General features: G+C 38.3%; 1 protein-coding gene across 1 annotated transcript in view; it reads left to right on the forward strand.

Moving 5' to 3' along the window:
* The window catches only part of YLPM1 (YLP motif containing 1), a 65,626-nt gene that overhangs the window by 43,514 nt on the left and 5,016 nt on the right, over window positions 1–17,096 (forward strand). Inside the window, exons 16-21 of the mRNA XM_019551131.1 lie at window positions 592–768; window positions 1,065–1,148; window positions 1,400–1,483; window positions 3,003–3,089; window positions 6,600–6,651; window positions 12,204–12,334. Of these exons, the coding sequence (XP_019406676.1) occupies window positions 592–768; window positions 1,065–1,148; window positions 1,400–1,483; window positions 3,003–3,089; window positions 6,600–6,651; window positions 12,204–12,334 (615 nt within the window). The remainder of the gene's footprint in view (window positions 1–591; window positions 769–1,064; window positions 1,149–1,399; window positions 1,484–3,002; window positions 3,090–6,599; window positions 6,652–12,203; window positions 12,335–17,096) is intronic.

A 17,096-nucleotide genomic window follows, 5' to 3' on the forward strand; every position in this document is an offset into this window, starting at 1 on the left:
GCTGCAGCTGGAGTACTGTGTCCAGTTTTGGGCTCCACAATTCAAAAAGGATGTGGAGAAGCTTGAGAGAGTCCAGAGAAGAGCCACACGCATGATCAGAGGTCAGGAAAATGGACCTTACAACCAGAGGCTGAGAGCTGTGGGGCTTTTTAGCCTGGAAAAGCACAGGCTCAGGGGCAATCTGATGGCCACCTATAAGTTTATCAGGGGTGACCACCAGTATCTGGGGGAACGTTTGTTCACCAGAGTGCCCCAGGGGATGACAAGGTTGAACAGTTATAAACTACTGCAAGACTGTTTCAGGCTGGACATAAGGAAGAATTTCTTTACTGTCCGAGCCCCAAAGGTCTGAAACAGCCTGCCATCGGAGGTGGTTCAGACACCTACATTGAACACCTTCAGGAACATGTTGGATGCTTATCTTGCTGGGAACCTATGACCCCAGCTGACTTCCTGCCCTTTGGGCAGGGGGCTGGACTCGATCTTCTGAGGTCCCTTCCAACCCTAATGAAGTCTATGAAATCTATGAAATTTGCATCTATGTTAGGGTCCTTTCTGCTTTCTTATGATTTGCTTTTCTCCTGGACCCAGGTGATGGAATATGAATATGAAGCTGACATGGAAGAGACCTACCGCACAAGCATGTTTAAAACCTTCAAAAAGACCTTGGATGATGGCTTCTTCCCATTCATTATTCTTGATGCCATCAATGACAGAGTGCGGCACTTTGAACAGTTCTGGAGTGCAGCAAAAACAAAGGGTTTTGAGGTAACGGGGTCAAGAAGTATTCATACTCAATAGCATCTGTAAACCAGTGTTTCCAAACTTTTCAAAGCCGTGTCCTCTATAAATGAAAAGAAACCTGTGAAAGCCGTCTTTGAGGCTACCTATTATGTGGTAGTATAAGGGCTTACTAATTTTCATGGGTACATCTTCAGCATCTATAACCCTTCCACTCAGATACTTTGTGGAAATACTGCCATAACACCTGTTGTTAACATCCTGGTGAACTTGCTGGTTTCCTAGTATATTTTCAGTGTTTAATATTGAGTTTCTCTTTCTAGGTATATCTAGCTGAAATGAGTGCAGATAACCAGACTTGTTCCAAGAGGAATATTCATGGACGCAAGCTGAAGGAGATCAATAGGGTAACTGTATAAAGCTGCGGAATCACAGGGGTTACTGAAGTTACCTTTCTTTCAGCATTCAGGCCCATTAATATTGGTAAAAGTTTATTCTTTTATAACAAATGTAGTCCAAAGTTTGGTTTGGTTTCCTTTTAAGATGGGCCCATTTTCCCAGTGGTTCTTGCTGATTGCACTCTTGAACATAGAACCGTCAATTCTTCCTTTGTGTTGGGTTGTGGAAGATGCTTTACTTTGTATGTCCCTCTCTTTAGATGTCTGATCACTGGGAAACTGCACCACGTCACATGATGCGTTTGGATATTCGTTCTCTGTTACAAGATGCTGCTATTGAAGAGGTGAGATTTGCTGTAATTGAGTGCAGTGAAAGTGCATGTTTGTATTTATATTGCAAATGTAAATTGCAGAAAGATCTAGTCATTACATGTTAGGAAGCAGTAGTATATTTGGAACTGTACCAGAGTAAATGCTGGTTGAATCAGCAGTGCGTTACATTACGTCATGACTCATCCAGACAAGAAAGAACGTGAAGTATTTAACTGTTCCTCCTGTGGAGCCTATACTTATGCCTCTTTGGGCTATTGTTAAGAACTTCGCTCTCCCCAGCTGTTGTCTGCTTATTTAAGAGCACGTTGCCCTCTCAGGGGAGGTGCTGGGGGTTATTTCTGCTCTACATCTGATTGATCAATCAGATCAGAAACCAGAAAAGGGTTATGAAGTTTCTTAAACCCATTGCTACCTCTGGGTCTGCTTTGTAAAGTCCAGAGATCTTGTCACAGAAAATAAAGGTATAAAAGCATATTATGTGGCTGGTGAAGAACTCTTTGAGAGAAATGTCTGTTATGCTGTGTTCCCAGCAGAGTCTGCTTTAACATAGCTTTATTGGGTTAACTATTGTAATGGTCTTAGACAGGTATTTTACTACACTGAGAGATATAAGAATAGATTGGTGCACAAACTGTGTATATTTTGAGTATAACACAGTTGCATGTGATGTCACAGCAGCTCTTGTTATAGCCCTAGTCACTTGGGCTGCCAAAGAAAGAAAACAAGATTTATTTGTTTCAACTTCTTGAAAACTCAAGGTGTCTTACAAACTGTGAGGTCAGCAATGCATTTTACAGTCTACAGTTACTAAAGCTCTTGAAACTACTAATTTCAGAGGACCAAAAGTCAGCTCTCAAGAAGAGTCGGATCAAATGTGGAATGTATTTAATTTAATTTGTGCATTCCATTTTCATTAAAGGCATGAGGAGTTATGAACAGCTTGAGTGAATTTATATATACTTTGGTGTGTGTATATGAAATCAGCAGAGAGAGAGGTCATAGGAAGCAATACATGGGCAGAGTTGGTTATGGGTGTGAAATCATCCTGTACCTGAAAATACTGATCCTTATTATTTTTCAAGGTCTCTGTCCATGTAGTATCTACATATACCTGAAGATATAGGCTTGGTAGAGGCATGTTGGCTACTAGAGAATGGGTTCTTGCCAGATGGTGTATAAGTTCTAAATTTGGGATCCTTTTTGAGACTTTGAGTATTAATATACATTTTGAAACGTGTATTTGTATGTAACATGAGGTATTTTACTAATAGGATCCATTAGCAAAACATGTGGAGAACAATAAGCTATTACTGTGACTGTCCTACACCAAATTCATTTTTTTCTGAATTGGGAAGAGAATCTGAAATGAAAATACTTCTGTGGCAAGGGGAGTGGCATTTGTGTCAATACCAATATATTTGTTTGTTCTCTTCCACATTCTATTATCTGAGTTCCTGGGGTCTTTTCTGTGAAGTACGTAATACTTTATCAAACAGTGCATCCGAATCCTTTGTTTTTGTTTTGCACCAGGTGGAAATGGAAGATTTTGATGCAAATATTGAAGACCAGAAAGAAGAAAATAAGAAAGATGCAGCAGAGGAAGAGGAGAGTGAACTGGTAGGAGACTTGACAGCCATGTCTAACAAACTGTCTTTTCTTAAAATGCCTACAAAAAAGTCTAATTGCTGGGCACAGCAGATAATTGAGGTTACTAACAATGTGATGTTAATGCACATGTTTTTAGGGATTGGTTTCTTGTGTGTATCTGAGAGAACTTTAGCACCAATGCTCTTGCTCTGTTATTTTTAACTGATTTTAAAAATCCATGAATATATTTGCTATAGGAACAGTATTCTCGCTGGAGTATAGTGACATGCCCTGGCACGTTTACAAGCTACAGCTCATTGAGTCTATTTATCAAGAATATTCAGGTTTGAAAATTCTAAGGTGGAGAAAAGGAAAAACCTACACTTCCTGTTACTTCTGGATTACCTGATGTAAATACCAAATCCTATAGAAACTGTGAATGGGATCAAAGGTTTATGCAAACTTGGTTTACTTCAGCTTGCATTTGACTAAGCAGTTCTTTGTGGCTATAGAAGTTTCTGATACTGCTTTACCTCTTAGGAAGGCTTGGTATGAAACATATATGTTCGGTGAAGATGCACTGGCTTTGGTTATTAATAGCAATTGACTATTCAGAGTTGAGCAGGCATATAATTTAGATTACTGAAGGCTGAAAAATTGGGGTTAGGCCTGGCTTTTTATTCCTTAAAGACTTAAAAGGCCACTACGGTTGCTTATAACATAGATGCAACTCCTTCGGGTCTGAGCTGCATCTTCTCAATGCTGGATGAACTGTGCGTGCCAAAAACCTGGCGTCCACCACAGGAGAGCTAAGTTGCAATAAAAAGGAAGCAATGTTGTATGTGATGCACACCGAAGCCTCTTTCCTTGCAAAAACTTGCTATTCCTTTGGAATGGAATAAGGTAGAGACAGGAAATACAAAGTTAAAGACTAAATCTTAAGCTGAGTGGATTTTAATAAACTTTTTTTTTTCAATATGACTCTTTTATTCTCTTTAGTAACTTATTCTTTGAACAGAGAATAAGACTAGGTACAGTGTGATCAAGAGTTATACCTAGCAGCACTTTCCATGCTTTCAGGAACAAGGCAGCTATCCTTTTATTGCCTGGAAGTAGGTAACACTTACAATAGACAGCTGTGTTTTTAGTTTTTTGAGGGTAAATTCGCTCTCTCTTTCTCTCTGTTTGCGTTTGACTTGTGTTCTAATGTTCAATACACACAACTACATATGACATTTGCATAAAACTATGAGGAAAGTTTGATGGTTAAAATTAAAGAAATTATTATTAAATTAAAAAAGCAACCCATATATGGAATTGTTTTCCATTTGGGAGTACAAGGAAAAAAAAGCAGAGTTATCTGCTGCAGGTCATCTCTTCTGTTCATTGGTATGGCCAGGGGCAGAAGCAGGTATGCCAGACTAGTACAGAAAGGTGAAACAATTCACTGAATTTGATGTCTTTTGTCATCTTGAGAGCAGTTGGTGGGTCTTTTGCATTATTTTTTTTACATTTCTTTAAAGTCTTTGGAAAAGATGTCAGAACTTCTGCCAATTGACTAATGTCCTTTGGAGAAATCCAACTGTTTTGTACCAAAGGATGGAATCTGAATCTTTATTTTCCTCTAACTGAAGAAGGGGGTGCTGTGCAGAGTCAGCACCCGGTACACAGGACATTAAATTCACCCTATGACAGTCATTTGTTTGTTGATATATCAGCTATAGGATTCTTTATATAGTTCAGATATAAACATTTTTTTTCTTTCTGTGCTTAAAGATATAAAGTATTGACTTCTTAAATTTAGGGTTCTTGTCAGTATGGTGCTAAAATCAGCCTATATAGCACAGAGGTCCGTAAAAAGTTGTACTAAAATGTTTAATGTAAAAGTTCCTATTAATTACAGTGTAACATTGCAGCATGGACTGACTACATTCATATAAAATATATATCTAATTTAAAAGTTGTCTGTAGTACATTAAAATATGTAATCTGTAATAAACTAAAAATCACTCTTACAACGCTGAAATTATGATGGGATAAAAGGTAGAATTTTACAAAAAATTTGGAAGAGTAGTACATATTACTAACAAATAGACAACAACAAGATGGTATTCTGCAGTGATATAATCTAATCTACTAGTCTTCATCATGTACAATGCAAGTTATATGCAAATATCCTGAGACCCAGACAGTAAATAAAATAGAAATGAAGTTAACATAATCATTATGAATTCCAACAAAGGGGTCAGCACCCCTGTAAAACATTTCAGCAAATCATAATTCTTAGATGGTCTCTGATGCAGGATGCATTTCAGTATGTTGAGGGGAAAGGGGATTACATATGTGAGCCTTCTTTGAACAGGTAATGTTATACTAAATTTAGCAGTTTGAAACAACAACATATAAGAGTATAGATAAATAATATAAATAAACCCTCATTGAGCAATGTCTCTATAAAATGAAAGAACATAATCACATGGGTACTTGCACAATTAAAAACTATTGCTTTGTTTTGCATGGAATAAACTCTAGGTATTTTATTATATATAAAATGCATTATTTTAGTTCAGGGTGTAGGTGGTAGCCATGTTGGTCTTAAGGACATAGGCAGACAAGGTTCTTTGGGTAAATCTGATATCTTTTACTAGACTAACTAAATAGTTAGAAAAAATTTTCTTAGCAAGCTTTCGGGTTTAAAAATCCTTCATCAGGCTGAGGAATCATCTGCAGTTGGGAAGAGTACACACCAATTGCAGATGCTTTCTCAGCCTGACGAAGGAATTTTAAACCCAAAAGCTTGCTAAAAATTTTTTTCCAAATGTTTAGTTGTTCTAATAAAAGATATCAGATTTTCCCAGAGAACCTTATTTTAGTTCAGTTACTTAGATAGTTGTAGAACATTAATTATAACAGTGTTTGAATTATGATAAAACCTCTCATTTAAAACATACCAATGTATTAGTGCTTAAATCTCAGTGATTAAACCAACTAGCTAATTTTAATTAGTAAAGATTCACTTTTAACTATTTAGTTCAGTACTCCATTAATTTATATCCTAAATTCTTGTATGTTCCTTTAATATAAGTATAGTGAGGGAAATCTGGAGGTACCAAATTATTTTGGAAATAGATTCTTGAGCAAATTGCTACACATAGTGTTTTTTTGCAGTTGTATTTTTAGAGTATTTGGGTATTTGTAACACATGATCAGTTGCCTTTCAAATTTATGGCCCTCAGGGCAAGGTAGCCTGACAAATCTGTGTACATAGTTTAGTACCGTTGCTGTATGTTAAACTTATTCTAGAGTTCTTTTTGTAGTGGGAAGCATTCTTGTAACAATGCACAAGAGCAGCTAAAAGCAATGAATAGAAAATGGGTATGGAAGTACTGAATGACCTGTTTCATTTTACTGATAACTGAGAACTGTACTTTACCAAAAAAATAATTTAAACTCCATTATAATGCTGTTTCCAGTTCAAAAGTAATATGAATGTGTGTGTGTGTCTCTAATCCTCCGAGCTTCTTTCTGTGTATGATTTAGGGTTACATTCCGAAAAGCAAATGGGAGATGGACACTTCTGAGGCAAAACTAGGTGGGTATTTCCTTTTTTTTTATAATTGGTATCTGGCTGTATTTGTATAATGTTAATTTGCTGTGCCCCCTTGCCTATACTGTTTATCAGATATATCTGAATCCATAAAAAAAATTCTCTTCCCTGTAAACAGCAGTTTCTGTCTTCTGTGCCGACATTTCCATACTGTTGTTCTTCCAGTTTTTTGAAGAAAATAGTTTGTCTAAAAAAAAAGCAGTATCTTCATTCTTTATTCATTTACTTGTATAAACAAAGCAATGGTGTCAGTTTACATTACACCACATTCTTATGCACACTACATATGTTATTTTCTTATGCATACATTTTCAGTATGGAAGGGCCTGTTTTACCACATTATTGTTGTCCTGCTGGCTATAGGAGTGGTTTACTGATGTACCCTTCTGCTTGAGTCTTCATACTGTTTTCCTAATGCACTGCGAAGAGTTTAAGGGATAGAGACATGTACACTGGACCTTGTCATATTTCTGTCCTCCTTTGTAGTTTTTTAAGCGATGAAGAAAATACAGGTAATTTAATAATCAAGGAGGGGATGTTCTTCCTTGAGAACATTTTGTCTCCTTGGAAATATGTTCAGTAGGAAACAGTATTGGAGAGATTTCTTTTTTTCCAAAATTGTCATGTCAGCTGGACAGCATAAGTTGGTTTTGAATGATCTAGTCATCAATTCGTGTATTCAAAGACTTAGATGTGTGTAAATTATAGTCATTTGCTCAGCTGAAATTCCTTGAGAATTCTGAGACCTTTTCATAGCTTGGATCCAGAAGGAGGTGATTTTAACTGCACTTTTATTCTTATTAATGCTGCTGTGTTGTAAGATATTGCCCATTATATTCATAATTTCGATAAAAATGAACAAGAAGGTATTGGATGAAGTGCATTCTCTACAGCCAGGTTTCTGTTGATATACAATTTTTGAGTAGCAGTGTTTCTTTCAGAAGTGGTACTAAACTGGGTTGTTGAAATAACCTGCTTAAAATGATTACTGTCAATCACCTTTGTGATAAAATTATAAATGCTTGAAAGGGGATGTAAAATGTAGATTTCAAAGAAACCCCATGCAGCAGTTTAACTTTGTGGTGTGTTGGTATGGAAGATAGGCTCTATATTCCTGCTTTCAAATCCCAACTGCACCATGGAATTGAAGCGATTGGATCCTTTTTACATAAACTAGCCTTTCATCTGTTGCTGTTTAATTGCTTTGCTGAACCATTTCTTCTACTGCTGTATTTCTTTGATGAGCCACTTCATTCCTGATGGAACTGTCTTGACTTCCTAATACATCTGGCACAGCAGGAGGAGCCTTGTGCTTTGTGTAAGGCATATCAAACAGCCAAGCAGTAAAGGAAAAAAAAAACCACCCAGGGGGTCAAGTTCATTTTTGCTGTAGAGCTCATAATCATAGTCTATAAAACTAATTCCTTAGGTCTTGTCATAATAACTTTTAAAAATAAATGTTTGAAATCGTTTCTTGGTATAGAATATTATGCACATGGTTAAAAACATGATCTGCTTCTGCTTATTGTTTTATACTTTAAATAAACTTACTTTCTTGTTGATATGTGAGAGACAGGAATGGAAATGTCACATTGCATACAGTGAGTATTTATAATGTTACTTCACCCAGTGTATATTGCAAATATTGAACACAAAACCCAAAAATGTGTGTGGTACATATTAAATATTTACCTTCATTTTATATATATATTTATATATATATCTATCATCCATCACTGGGGTGCAGCAAAAACTAGCAGACTTAAAAAAGAAAAAAAAAAGATATTTCTCAAATATCACTAAAATTTTAAGCAAAATTATACTTTTGAAAATATGCTTCGCAAATCATAAATCCAAACTATAAAAAGATGCAGAGGTCCTCACCAGTTAACCTACGTATACACAAATATAAATATATAATAAACTGTAGTGTCAGACTTCTAACAAAATGACTTTATTAGCCATTAACTTTGATGGTAGCTGTGCAGTCAACTTGTGTAACTAGCTCCAATCAGGAACTCAGTTACTAGAAAGGGCACCAACATTCCACAGGTCTTGGATCCAGTTGCCAAGAGGTCTCACCCCAAAACAGACTGAACCTATATCCAAAACATTTTCCATATAAGTAGCCTCTACATCAACAGTTCTTTTTCAGTGAAAATCTATCAAAAAGAAAAACGTACAATAAAAAGGTATCATGCTGTTAATATAGCTCTAATTCTCATGGTAATGGATGTTGTTTCCTACAGCGTTGCCACATTTTCGGCCACAACAGTAGTTAACAAAACTTTGCATGCTGAGACTTAGAATGGTTATATGCAAGTCATCCTAGGATTTCCAGAGTAACGCTTCTATTTCTTGGCTGTTCTTAATTAGATCTATGGGTCCATTTCAGTCGTGTTTTTTTTTTAAAAGTGTATACTGGATAGTATGTAATATATGTATAGGAATATATGTGTGTATCGCAAATGTGCTCAGCAGGACAACTTCTCCCAGAAAACAACCAAAATATAAAAAAATAAATAAATGCATATACATTTTACATTTTGGTTATTTCTTAGAAGTTGTCCTGTCTAGTACATTTGCAACTTTATCCTAGCAAATAGGGTTATTACAGGGGTGTAAAGGTTTGAAGACAGAATCTGTTCTTTGATGGATTAGTTCACCTAAACTTCTTTGCAGTTACGTATCGTGTTGTGCTTTCTATTTTTTATTTATATTTCTCAGTATATATTATTCTGAATAAAGTACAACATGATTTTATAGGCCATGATGTGTGAGAGAAGTTTTGAAATGTTGAGCTTTTTGACTGAATGTTTGTGACAGTCACCAAGCACACTGAAAACTCGTTGCCCCAGGATTTTTGCTTTAGCTCTCAAATATTTACTCTGTTTAGTATTCGTCTTCTGAATACTTGGTGCCTACATACTGTTTCACATTTTCTTGATGTGCTCTAAATACATTCAGAACAGTACTTCTGATTGAAGTATAACCATTGCAATCTCAGTATTCCCCTTTGTACTTGTATACCACTTTCTTCCATTTTTCAGTTTACAGAAATGGACAAAGCCTTCTGTTTTGACAAAGGTAAAATTACCTCTTTCGAGTATAAATAGTGCCTTTCAAGGTGTGGTTTAATAGTGCGTTCTTAAAATCTCACAGAAGAGGAACTATCCCTCGTTATATCTGAAATTTCATTGCCAAAGTTCAACTTTGCTTTAGGATGCAAATAACATGTCACTCAGGCTGTTAATTATTATTATTATTATTATTCAAAACATGAAAATTACAACCTTTTATTTGAAGAACAAAAAGTTGTTTACTAGTTTCAAATACTTTTATAATAAAAATAATGAAGGTGGGTTTTCAAGAGGTTTTACAGATTTATAAGGATGCTGCTACATGTGTTATATTCAAAACCGTAACGGCAAAATTCTTGAAGTGTAATGCTAATAACTATTTCCTTCCATAATCATCACACAGGCTTCATATTACAAACTTGTCTGTTACAAATTTGTTATAAACTTGGGTGCAAAACATTTTACAACATGTTACACACAATCACAGGCTTCATATTATAACCTTGGCTCATGACAAATAGCCCATCTGAAATAATATGCCAAGTGTGGTAGGTCCTTTGAGGATGTCATAAGATGTCTGCTTTTGGCACATCTAGATGCACCTTGAAGCACCACAGTATGGATGGAAAGCAGATCTCCTGGAAACGTATCTGACATCAAATACAAAAGGAAATTACACTTGAAAATCAACCTTTTTAAATGATAATTAAATCCAGAACAGAAGGCCCTGTCCTTAACTCCTTTTTTAGATCGGAGTTCACAAATTTTCATGCACAGTTTGCAACTCTTGTAGTACACAAGCGAAGGGAGAGTTTGCTCTTTCAAACTGAAAAGTCTTATTCCCGGAGGAAAAGAACCTGTATGCAAGTGCCTCAGTGGAGGGCTGCACCTTTCTGTTTAAAAGAGGTTTAATGTTCATAAATTTGTATGTTGCTCACTTCACTGCTGTATACTTCAGAGACCATTGTAGTAGGAATGGTCCTTGTTGATTATGTTGTGAATAACGTTAGATATTTTGGAAGTCCTTTTCTGCATGAGCAATACGTATTTAAAAAAAACACAAAAACCACATCTGGAGTTTTTCCTGGAGGGAGGTGGTAGTTCTCTATGGAGTTGTTGTCCAACTTTAGCACGTTTAACTTAAAATAAAAATAACAAAATTAAAATGAGTGCCAGAACAATTAGTCAAGAAAGCAGATTGCCATTGTCCTGTTTTGATTTTTATCTTGGTACCGTTGAGGAGGACATTCCAAAATGCTTTGCTTGGATGAAAAAGATTCTGCAGGGGTAAAACGATACTTGAATGTTTTTAGAATTGAATGCCAGGAATCAATTTACTGATTTTAAGTTTTACTTCAGTGTGCAAAAGTCACCCATATCCCTTGGTCTTCCATGACCTTCACTGCTACTCTGCTATATTCTATTTTAAGTAAAGCAAACATATCTCTAAACTGAACCTCTTTGGATGCACATTTTAGATGGTAATCTTTTGCTGCCCAGCAACTAGGATGTGTTATGTTTGAATTCATTTCATAGGTCTTTTAGTGGCTACTTTTAATAATATTTAGTGACTTCTGAGTTGGTATCACTGACACGACCAGCATCAGTTTACAGCGAATACCACATAACCTTAAAAATTCCCTCTCCATATACCTTAATGTAGCTATATTGAAGCAGTGAGTAAACACCAACAGAAAAGGGCACTGGACTTCTTCTGGAGACTGCCAAAAAGTTCAATGATAATTCATTGAGAAAAAGGCCAAAAAGGGAGAGTTCTTATAACCCAGTGAATGGGGTCCTTGTTTCATCTCAAGTTGGTCACTCTGGTTCAATAAGCAACAGATAACAACTGTGACCATCAGACAAACTTACTTCTAAACCATTCATTTGTGACTGGCATCACTCACCATAAAGAAATCCTGAGCCTTTCTCCAGTCTTAAGGTTTTTCTTCCATAAAAGCAGTTTCTCAAAAGCTGCTTAGCATGCGATCTTTAGTAGGTTTAATTATCTGGTCACTGGAGTCCCTGATACAATATGTTAAGTTAGGTTTGACACAATATTACACTTAGTACTTGGAAAGACATTTGTAATGTTAATGTTGTGTTTAAGTGACAAAATAGATGTCACTGCATAGTTTAAGTAGCTTTGAGTTTCTGTATTGTTCCTTCTGAGCATGGGCTCTTAAGTGATGTGAAAATCCAGGAACATAAGTTTTTTTTCCCTTATACACCTACTCAGTGTTACTGCTATAAAATTAATGTGAAAGATAAATAAAAGTTTGAAATGGGGGTGAGTCTTCTCTAGTTTTTCACCTTTGATCATTCACCCATCAAGATAACTTGGATGTGCCAATTCTGCTGCTCTGAGATACAGAAAGTGTTCCCTCTCTCATCTTGTTTGTGTCACCATTACACAAATTTTCTCTCTTAACCCTGAGGCTCTATGTTTGTTCTCAGACAAGCTGGATGGTTTGCGGACTGGCGCTAAGAGGAAACGTGATTGGGAAGCAATTGCCAGCAGGATGGAGGATTATCTTCAGCTTCCAGATGATTATGACACCCGTGCTTCTGAACCTGGCAAAAAGAGGGTAATAAACTCCAATAATGGCTTCATCTTTCTAATGGACTGATTTGGCAATCTTCATGGAACATAGCCTTTACCATTATTAATTTTCCCTGAATATAATACTGCCAGAGACACCTTGCATTCATTTGCTATGCCATTAGGTTGTATCAGAATGTTTTTGAGATCAAGGTCTTCCAGGCATGTGGATTTGTCATGATAAAAAAGGCATTGAAAACTGCAAAGATTAATAGTGTGTCATAGGATTTGAGAGCAAAGAGAGAGACTAAAAATTCACGTTTTTTAGGAGAAGCAATGGAGGGTGAATGTTCTGTGTTTTGTGTATGCTTTATGGAGGGACAAAAGTTTTGATAAATAGGGTTGTGATGGAGGAGGCTAATACATTTGTTCTGTTAAAGTTTGTCTAATATTTTTATAATTTAGGCTTCAGAAGAAACAGCACAGTTTTTAAAAATTCAGAAAGGTTCAGTTTAAGGATGAAGTAACAAATGAAATATTTCAAGCATCTTTGAAGCACTTCAGAGAGCCACCTGTACAACAGTAAACGTACTTTGAAATGTCCTCAAAGCCGCTGAAGCACTCCAAAATAGTACCCCTTGGGGAGAAATTACTGTTTTAAGGCATTTCAGTTTCTGTTACTTGTGCACAAACACAGAAGACTCTTAGGTCCTCCAGAATCCCGTAGTGCTCCAGGACAAATTGGAGTGGAAAAGCGGGAGGCTTAAGAATAGCTTGCAGGCTACATAGCTGCTGAGCCCTCCTGCACTAGAATAATATGAGACTGCAGTTCGGGCTTTTCAGAAGGGATGGGAAAAATGGGATGGTCACGTTATTGCTTGGTTATATGTTAAAACTGGAAGGTTGTTTGCTTTTGAGGTGAGTTGGTAGTTAGTTTGGGGTTGTGAGGTATAAATTGAGGTTGGTTTGGGTATTAACATTAGACTTCCTGGTGACAGATATGCAGTGATTCTCAGCTGAGTTGTTGCAGCACCCTGGGGTGCCACAAGACAACTCAGGAATGCTGTACGGGAGGAGCTACTGCCACTACCACTGTGGCAGCCATGTAAAACTGCTTTATGCAGGTCTGTGGCATGCATGCATACTCCTCCTGCATTAGGGTTCTTTGATACCACCAAAGCAGGCAGGAGAGTTTGTTTGTGCTGTAGCCATTCCCAGTTTGCCTCTTCTCCTTTGTCCCACTTACCTCTGTTTCCAGGAGATGCAACGTGAGGTTGAACCCGGAAGGACTGCAACATAAGCCAGCTATCCTGTCTGCTGTCGGGTTATCAAAGAACCCTAATGCAGGAGGAGTGTGCGCACATGCCACAGTCCTTCCTGGTCTGGCTGTAGAAAAGATGCACAAAGCAGTTTTAGATGGTGGCAGCGGCAACACCTAGTTGAGACCCACTGAGGTAAGTTGAGCACTTCAGTGGTTCTCAACTGAGGGTGCCACTGCATTCAGAAGTTATTGAGTGTGTGGTCTGGCTCTGAAACAGTTGAGATTCTCTGCCTTAGTACGAATGACCATGTTGCTCAGTTGCATTTCCTATCAACCTTTGTTTTAGGGAAACTAATTTTTTGGAAGAGTATCGAGATGTGAGTGAGCGAGTTGCAGGGGGAGTTTTAATTTGAGAGAATTGGAGGTATGGAATCCTGGGCAGGAGAGCAAGAAGGTGATGGGGAGGATAACAGTAGTTGCTGGGTAGTGAGAAGACATTAAATAATTTGGAGTTTTTGAATTAGGGAGGGATTAGAAGGTAGATGATGGGCAAAAGGATGTACACAGTAACTCAAAGGAGAAATCAGTTCAGAAGAGAGGACCACAGATTTCACCTCGTGAATTTTCTATGGTTTGAGGAAGCGCAGTTTGGTTGCAATGGATCATTGACTCTTGGACTTTAAGAGATCTTATAATATATCAGGAGTGGCCAAACCATGGCTCATGATCTGCATGTGGCTCTCAGACGATTTAAATGTGGATTTTTTCTCTATCACTTTACTTACTTAGTCTGGAGAAGAGAAGACTGAGGTGGGGATTTAATAACAGCCTTCAACTACCTGAAGGATGGTTACAAAGGGAATGGAGCTAGACTGTTCTCAGTGATGGCAGATGACAGAATAAGAAGCAATGGCCTCAAGTTGCAGCAAGGGGAGTTTAGATTAGATGTTAGGGAAAAAACTTTCTCACTAGGAAGACAGTAAAGCACTGGAACATGCTACCCAGCGAGGCTGTAGAATCTCCATTTATGGAGGTATTTAAGACCTGGTTAGACAAAGCCTTCGGTGAGATGATCTAGTTGGGGGATGGTCCTGCTCTGAACAGAGGGTTGGACTAGAGGAGCTCCTGAGGTCCCTTCCAACCCTCATTTTCTATGATTTTATGTATTGTTGTTTTTTTTTATTTGACTTCATTCAGTTCTTGCTCTTTTATTCCAAGAAGCCATTTAATGACTTGAACCTAGGGCACTTGGTGCAGCTCAGTTATTCTTAAGTCTCAAGTTTGCATCCTGAAACTTGTCAAGAATTTGCACTGTGGCAAGAAGAGTTAGGAAGTTTGGCCACCCCTAGTATGTGTGAATTGTAGGAGTGAATTTAGTTGGGCTTTGGCCTCACTGACTAGAAAAACAGACAGAGACCAGAAATGCTGATACTGCTTATTTCAGTTATATGATTTGAGATTAAAAAAAAAATGCTGTGTATCTTATTACTCTGTGCACAGAGGTCCAATTAAGTAAACTTGTTTTAGTTTCTTCAAGGTCGTATTTTTTTTTCTGTTTATCTGTCTTAAGTATAAAAATGCTTGAAAACTTAGAGAGGGGGAGGATTCCTTTGAAACAGACAAGTGATTAATTCCCCTTGCTGTTTGAAATCCTCTCTGTGATCACAGTATAACCCTAAATAAAGAAAAGCTGGTTCTGTCAGTTCTGATTCAACCACAACACAAGGTTTGATTTCTTCCACAGAATGAATATTGTGGTGGGAGAGAGTACTGATGGTTAACAGGTCTCCTTGTCCTGCAACCTCACTAGTTCCCTCATACCATCCCAAATAGGGACTCTACTGTATTTTACATGGTAATAATTTTTAAGTTTATTAATCACATTTTAATTTTATAAAAATAACCATTTTATGAAAATCAGTTGGTATGGAAATAAATGGGAAAAACTGTTCCTTTTGTACTGGGCTAACAGAACGGAAATGTCTTGAGCTAGTGGCTCCATCTGGAGAACTGAATATACTGGAATTACAGGCCAATAATAAGTCATCAGGAGGTAGGAAAGCACTCCTTCTCATGCTGCCTGTAGAGGTACCTGTACTTTCCTACTAGGTTCCATGGTTACAAAACCATTAGTTGCCTTTGTCTCCCCTACTCAATATTTGTATGCACGCACCTATAGAAGTCTAAACAGGTCAGAGATGAAGGTTATGAGTAACTTAATGTTTTAAAGGAAACTGCATTTATGAAGGCAGTAAGAAGTATATGAATGAGGAATTTAGCACTTTTAGACTATAGACAGGCATCAAAAGTATATAGATAAAGCAGGGGTGGGCAATTGGAGGGCCACTCAATGAGTTTTGGTGAGCTGTTGAGGGCTGCTTGCACTCAATCTTTCAGAAGATATGTTTTTAACAAATAATAGATAAAATGAATCGTATACTAAAAACCAGATGTCTGCTATAACGTATTTTAATTTTATTTCAAAAAATATTTTTGTCCACGTGGTTTTTTTTGAGAGGCTATTTGCATCATAGCTCAAAATAATCTTACTCTTTTAGATTGTGTGGGGTGGGGTATGGGGAGGTATGTGGGGGAATGGGGTGTGTTGGAGGTGGGGGGAGGCTGCCTGGGCACTAGGTCTTTTGGAGCCCACCAGAGGTGGCGGGAAGGAGGGGGAAGTAAGGGGTGCATACAGCAGAGCATACTCAGACAGTGCAGTAGCAGGTGCGATCCACCCCCTCCCACTTCCCTTCCACATGGAGCTGAGCCCCGGCTGCACTTCTGCCTGTGCACCTGCCAGCTCTGGCCAGCACACACATGTTTCCAGTGGGGTTGCAGCCATCCAGGTGCTGCCTCCAGCAGCTCCTCTCCTCCTGTCCCTGCTGCACCACTTCATGCAAGGGAGAAGCTGCGGCTGGGCTGGTCCTGCCCCAGCAAGTGGGGTTCCAGCTTCTGGCCACCCACTCCACCGAACTGGTGCAATTGTGAGTGGCCAGAAGGTAGAGCCCCATGAGCTAGTGCAGGAGCTGCCGCCCCCTGCCTCTTCACCACCTGGACCAGTGCAGCAGGGACAAAGGAGGCAGAGATGAGGTCACCACAGAGTACTGAGGGAATTGGCTGAGGTCACTGCGGGACCCCTGGCACGGCTTTAAGAGCACTCGTGGTGTTCTGGTGTGGTGCCAGAGGACTGGAAGAGGGCCAATGTGGTTCCCATCTTCAAAAAGGGGAGAAAGGAGGACCCAGGAAACTATAGGCCAGTTAATCTTACCTCAATCCTGGGCAAGCTTTTTGAGAGAATTTTTCTGGCACATATCCACGAGGGGCCAGCAGGGGAGATTATGCTTAGGGGCAATCAGCACGGGTTCATTAGCAGCAGGTCCTGTCAGGCCAACCTGGTGGCCTTCTATGACCAGATCACCAAATCCTTAGATGCAGGGGTAGCAGTGGACATAGTCTTTCTGGACTTTTGGAAGGCCTTCAACATGGTCTCTCACCCTGTTCTCATTAAGAAACTGGGGGACTGTGGTGTCGACGCCCACACAGTCAA

The sequence above is a fragment of the Crocodylus porosus genome, unplaced genomic scaffold, assembly GCF_001723895.1.
Source record: "Crocodylus porosus isolate Cpor-Errol unplaced genomic scaffold, CroPor_comp1, whole genome shotgun sequence".
Taxonomy (NCBI): Eukaryota; Metazoa; Chordata; order Crocodylia; family Crocodylidae; genus Crocodylus; species Crocodylus porosus.